The sequence below is a fragment of the Amblyomma maculatum genome, chromosome 8, assembly GCF_055883805.1.
Source record: "Amblyomma maculatum isolate TAMU_Amacu chromosome 8, ASM5588380v1, whole genome shotgun sequence".
Lineage (NCBI taxonomy): Eukaryota > Metazoa > Arthropoda > Arachnida > Ixodida > Ixodidae > Amblyomma > Amblyomma maculatum.
The window spans coordinates 37,209,194-37,215,782 of record NC_139351.1 but is presented as its reverse complement, the minus strand read 5'-3'; the positions used below and the strand labels follow the sequence as shown (position 1 = coordinate 37,215,782).

General features: G+C 51.1%; 1 protein-coding gene across 1 annotated transcript in view; it reads right to left on the bottom strand.

Moving 5' to 3' along the window:
- Positions 1-4,640: 4,640 nt before the first annotated feature.
- The window catches only part of LOC146180990 (uncharacterized), a 30,051-nt gene continuing 28,102 nt past the window's right edge, over positions 4,641-6,589 (bottom strand). The window contains exons 3-4 of the mRNA XM_084575681.1: positions 5,970-6,314; positions 4,641-4,762 (exon numbers count right to left, since the gene is read on the bottom strand). Of these exons, the coding sequence (XP_084431807.1) occupies positions 4,641-4,762; positions 5,970-6,314 (467 nt within the window). The remainder of the gene's footprint in view (positions 4,763-5,969; positions 6,315-6,589) is intronic.

The following is a 6,589-nucleotide window of genomic DNA, read 5'->3' as shown; positions in this document are numbered from 1 at the left end:
AGATCAGTAATCACAACCGTCTTATGTTGGGTTTGCACATCCGGGTCCTTCTTGTACAGTTCTTCTGTGTATTTCTGCCACCTCTTTTTTATCTCTGAGGCTTCAGTGAGGTCCTTGCCTCGTTTGTCCTTTATCACGCCCAGCTTAGCACAGAAGCTTCCTTTGATATCTTTGATTGTCTTATACAGAGCTCTTGTGTTCCTTAATTGGCTCTTGTCCTCAACTGCTTGGCACTGCATGTTCAGGAAGGCATTCTTATCTCTCCTTGCTATTTTCTGAAAATCCGCATTGAGAACCTTGTATCTTTCTCTTTCCCCCATAACTTTTGCCATCCTCCTTTCTTCAGCTATTTGCAAAGCCTCTTCAGATAACCAGTTTGCTTTCTTGCATTTCTTTTGCTTTGGAACTACCTTAGTAGCAACTTCTTCTATTATGTCACGAAGATCAGTTCACGTCTCTGCAGGCTCTCTGTCTTCTAGATCTAATTCTTGAAATCGATTCCTCACTTCCACAGCATATTCTGATGGAATTTGATCCAGATCATACCTGAAAGGCCTTCTAGTCTTTCTGCGTTTTCCTCAATCGAAGCTTAATTTTGGCAACAAGAAGCTGATGATCGGTGCCACAATCGGCCCCAGGCTTTGTTTTTACTGCTTGTATAGCGCTTCTCCATCTCTGCCGGCAAAAATATAATCGATCTGATTCCTGTACAGACCGTCCGGTGAAGTCCATGTGTACAGGCGCCTCTTGGGCTGTTGAAAATGAGTATTCGCTATGGTTAGATTGTTTTCTTGACAGAACTCTACTAGCCTCTGCCCAGCTTCATTTGGCTCACCAAGACCGAACTTGCCTGTAATTCCGGATATTTCTTCATTCCCGACCTCAGCATTCCAGTCTCCTATGAGAAAAACGACGTCTGATGATGGAGTGCGGTCTAAAAGGCACTGCAGGTCCGCATAAAATCTCGCAACGTCAGCTTCTTCAGCAGTAGTGGTTGGTGCATAGACTTGGATAACTGTTATGTTGAAAGGGTGACCTTGGATCCGAAGTGAAATCATTCGGTCGTTTTTGGGGTTGAACACTAGCACTGCTCTGCCCATTCTTCTGTTTACTATGAGAGCAACCCCATTCCTTCTCTTGAATTCGTGCCCACTGTAAAAGACATAATGGTCGCCGGAGTTAAATTCTCCCATTCCGGTCCACTTGAGCTCGCTGATACCCAAGATATCAATGTTCAACCTGTCCATTTCTCACTTGACGACATCCAGTTTGCCTTGCATCATAGATCTTACATTCCATGTTGCTACGTGATATATCTCCTTGCAACATCGGACTTTCCGGTCGCTTCCCGACACATCCACAACTGAGCGTCCTTTTGGCTTTAGCCCAGCCGCTTCATTCGTCCTGGAGCTACTGAGAATCGCCCTTTGTTCATCCCCAGTAACATGTGGGACGCCTTCCAACCTGGGGGGCTCATCTTCCGGCGTCATATCATTAATGCTATTGTGACTGGTCATAGGGTTTTCTTGCCAGGAAATACTGGAGTGGGTTGCCATTATCTTCTCCAGTGAATCACATTTTGTCAGAACTCTCTGCCGTGACCTGTCTATCATGGGCGGCCCTACAGAGCAGAGCTCACGACTTCATCGAGTTTCGCAAGCCCCTCCGCCACGACAAGGCAGTGATCCATGAAGGGGAGGAACAGTCCACGTACGAGCAAATCCAGAGCACACACCGATAGCGATGTCACTGGCGACAGCGCACAGAAGCTTCTTCTTCGTCTTCGAATGTACATCTTCCTCTTTACAAGGGCCCCCGGGGAGAAGAGGCGTCATCCTGGAGACTTACGGCGTAGGCAAAATGGCAGGGTCGTATTATTGTTTAAGGCGCGTGGACAGTTTCGCGGCCGCGTCGACGGAGGTCAGGCGAGGGGGTCTGGGGTTCCACTATGTAATTGACAGGAGGGATGCGCTCCAGGACACGATAGGGGCTGTGATACTTGGAAATAAATTTTGAATATAGTCCGGGAGTCCCTGATGGAATTCAGAGCCACACAAGACTGCCAGAAGAGAATTGCGGTATCGTCTGATGGTTGTCGCGGCGGGATTTCTCGTGGGACTGGGTTTCAGTTGTGAGAGACCGGGCAATTTGGCGGCACTCCTCTGCATATCGGACAGCTTCAGAAGCAGCGGTATACACAGATGCGTCTGGTTGGTACGGAAGAATGGTATCTAGTGGAGCAGAGGGGTGACGGCCGTGAAGAAGATAGAATGGAGAGAAACCGGTAGTTGACTGTGTAGCAGTATTGCATGCGTACGTCATATATGGAAGGAGGACATCCCGGTCAGAGTGGTCGGAGAAGACGTACTTAGAAAGCATGTCACCAAGGGTACGGTTGAAGCGTTCGGTGAGTCCGTTAGTCTGCGGATGATAGGCGGTAGAGGTTTGATGAAGTATGTGACTTGTTCAGTAGAGCTTTAACAACGTCAGATAAAAGACACGTCCTCTGTCACTGAGTAGCTCATGAGGTGCGCCATGACGTAGGGCGAATCACTGCAAAATGAATGAGGTTACGTCTGACGCTGTGGAAGATGGAAGGGCAGCGGTTTCAGCATATCTCGTCAGGTGGTCAACCGCGAGGATGTCCCAACGGTTTCCAGCGGCAGTGTACGGGATGGCCCGTATAAGTTAATACCGACGCGATCAAAGGGGCGTGATGGGCAAGGTAATGGCTGCAACTCGCCAGAAGAAAGATGACTAGGGGACTCAGTAGTACTTGCGAGCGGGCTAGTTGGCTATACGACTCCGACGACCTCTGGAAAATATCAGCCCGTAAGCAAGCGGCTGATATTTTTTAAGAGGTGGGCAAGAAACGACAAAAAAACAGGCAGTTGGTAGCGAGCGCATCATCGGTGTGAAAGTCTTAGTTTATTTCTCTTGTGTGTGTGTTGTGTTTGTGTATAGCCATGCAGCGCCAGAGGTCGTCGGAGTCGATGATTAGGGGACTTGCGATGTTGACATACTAGGCATGAGCAATCGTATTTGAGGACAAAGTTGTACATGCCCCTCCAGTAGTATCGCAAACGTAGGCGATGGTATGTCTTGAACACTCCCGCATGGCTGCGTTGTGGGTCAGCGCGACAGCAGTCGTAGACTTGCGAGCGTAGGTGGCGGGGAATGACTAGCAACCATTTTCGGCCATCAGCACTGTAGTTGCGGCGATAAAGAAGGTTGTCGCGAATGGCGAAGTGCGATGCTTGGCGGCGAAGTGCACGCGATGGAGAGGCAGCCGGTGGATTTGAGAGGAGCTCGATAACAGAAGCGACCCAGGGCCGCTGCTCAGAGGGCATGTCACTGATGTGAAGTGACGTTGCCGAGGCATCCAAGGTGGAAAGGCTGGCGACGTCAGCTGGAAGGGGCAGCAAGAAAGGGCATCGGCGTCTTGATGCTTGCAGCCAGAGCGGTAGACTACGTTTACATCAAATTCTTGTAGTCGAAGAGCCCACCTAGCAAGACAGCCGGATGTGTCTTTCAAGGAGGAAAGTCAGCACAGCGCATCACAACTTCAAAGGGGCGGCCATAAAGGTAAGGGCGGAATTTGTTCAGAGCCCAAACTATTGCCAAACACTCTTTTTCAGTGACCGAGTAATTTGACTCCGCCTTCGTGAGCGTTCGACTTGCAAAGGCGACGACGTATTCAGAAAATCCAAATTTCCGCTGAGCGAGTACCGCGCCGAGACCGACACCACTGGCGTCGGTGTGTACCTCGATAGGGGCCGTCGGGTAGAAGTGACGCAGGACGGGCGGTGTTGTGATAATGTGGCGCCACGTATTGAAGGCATCATCGCATAACGGTGACCAGAGCGAAAAGTCGGAACTGCCCGACAGAAGCTGCATCAAAGGGGCAGCAATAGAGGCGAAGTTTCGAATGAACCGACGAAAGTAGGAGCACAAGCCTAGAAAGCTGCGAAGGTTTTTGATAGATCTCGGCTTGGGAAAGGCAGCGAAGTTTGGCCGGGTCTGGAGGCACCTCTTCCTTGGAGACAACGTGGCCTAAAATGATCAGTTTACGGGCGGCAAAACGACACTTCTTTAAGTTTAGCTGCAATCCGGCATCAGAAAGGCATGTCAAAACGTACTTCAGGCGGTAGAGATGAGTGTCGAAGTCAGGAGAAAAGACGACGATGCCGTCGAGATAGCAAAGGCACGTCTTCCATTTCAGTCCACGCAAAATGGTGTCCATCCTTCTCTGAAATGTCGCAGGAGCATTGCAAATACCGAAAGGCATAACAGTATATTCATACAGGCCGTCTGGAGTAACAAAAGCGGTTTTAGAGAGGTCAGCCGCTTCCACCGGGACCTGCCAGTATCCGGAACCTAAATCTAGAGAGGAAAAGAATTCAGCCCCTTGCAAGCAGTCCAGTGCGTCGTCTATGTCGCCGGTAATCTACACAGACGCGGATGGAAGCATCCTTTTTTTTAACGAGCACAACAGGCAAGGCCCAAGGGCTGTTTGAGGGCTGAATGACGCCGTTCTAGAGCTACTTGCTCTTCAATAACCTGGCGCTTTGTTGCAGAGACACGCTAGGGCCGCTGTCGCATTGGTGCGTGGTCTCCAGTGTCGATCCGATGAGTGACAGTTAAACTTTGGCCCAGGGAATTTTATGAGAGCCGAAGGAGGAGCTGAACTGTTGAAGGAGGGCAAGAAGTTGTGCTCGCTGAAGCTCAGGAAGACTGGCGTCTATGGAGTGGCGGAACAGGTCTGTGGAAGAGGGAGGTGACACAGAAAGTGGAGGGCTGAGTGCAGCCATGGCGAGGCGCGGCGCGGCATCAGTCTCTTCATGGAGAAGAGATGCGATGGGTTGTAGGCTCCCGAGACATTCACCGTGGCGCAAAGCAGTGGGGTAGTTAAACGGGTTAGTGAGCCAGAGCGTAGAGGAGCCAGCGGAAATAGTAGTACAGCATAGTTCAATGGAAGACACGTTCGGTGCAAAAATGTATGTGCTGGCGCGAAGAGGACGGTTTCATCGCACACACAGTCACAGGTGATATTTACAAGCAGAGACGAATGAGGAGGAATGTCAATGTCTTCGGAGACGAGGGATTTAGCGAATACACTAAAGGAGCGCTGTCTGACACGGGCTCAGGCAGCGCAGAAAATCCGACTTCAGCGCGAGCACAATCGATTATAGCGGCATGATGCGACAGGAAATCCCAACCTAAAATTACAGCGTGTGGGCAACTTGGCAGCACGACGAACTCAATTATATAAAGGCGATTCTCGATCACTACTGGAGCGGTGCACACTGCTGAAGGCTTGATTTGCTGAACGCTGGCAGTTCGCAACGAAAGTCCTGCAATTGGGGTCTTCACTTTCTGGACAGAGCTACAAAGTTTTGCGTCCATTACCGAAACCACAGCGCCAGTGTCAATTAAGGCCATGACAGAAACACTTTCGACGAAAACTTCAATGAGATAGGCTGACGGTGGATGAGGACTTAACAGTAGATGAGGTCGCAGTTCTTGTCTCAGGAACTGCGGCCTCTAGTTTTCCTCACGTGAAGCATTCGGTGGATGTTGCATCGGAGAGATAGAGCGGCGTCGCGGCGACGATGAATGACGGTTGGATTTGGCTGAGCGGTCCGGTGAGAAATGACGGCTTGCTGGAGGCTCAGAAGGCGCGGAATACTGTGGCGTCGAAGAGCAGTACCCGGATCCTTGGGTAGGTGGGGGTGATACCGGGAGACGGTTGCGGCAATAGCGGGAAATATGCCCAGCCAGCCCGCAAATGTAGCAAATTGGCCGATTGTCTGTAGTGCGCCAGGTATTGTGTGGTCTTGGAGCCGGTCGAAAATAAGGTGCTGGCGCTTGCACAGGCACTGCCGGTGGAGTGTAAGTTGGCGGCCGAGGTCGTGCAACCATTTCGGCATAAGTCAAAGGACCGGCGACAGGCCTTGGGGTGACATTGCCATAGGCCATAGGAGCGGCGACAGGCCCTGGAGCGGCGTCGGCGTAAGTCAGAGGAGCAGCAGCGACAACTGATGGCGGATGTACAGGTGGAAGCGCCTCAGCAACCTGCTCTTGGATAGCCTGCCGCAATGCCGAGGCCAAATGGTGTGGCGGCGCTTGATGACTAGGAAGCAGGGAAAGTTCACGTGCCAGCTCTTCACGAATAAATGGTTTAATTTGCTGCAGCAACGATGGGTTGTCGGCTGCAGGCGTCAGTCCGGCAAGCGATTCAATCTGAGTTTGGGGCTGACGCGTCAACATCCTCTGCTTGCGCAGCTCCTCGAAGCTCTGGCAGAGCGTGAAGACTTCATTGACAGTACGCAAGTCGTGCGCTGATAACATTTGGAAGGCGTCACCGTCAATACCTATCAAGCCGTGTTTGAGTTTTGCAGCCTCTGACATATTCGCGTCCACACGCTTGCACAGGTCGACGACTTCTTCGACATACCTTAACAAGCTTTCGCCGACCTGCTGCGATCGTTCACGCAGGTGCTGCTTGGCGCACAATTTCCTGACAGTCGGGCGACCAAAGACTTCGGCGAGCACTGTTTTAAATGCAGCCCATGTACGGATGTGGCTT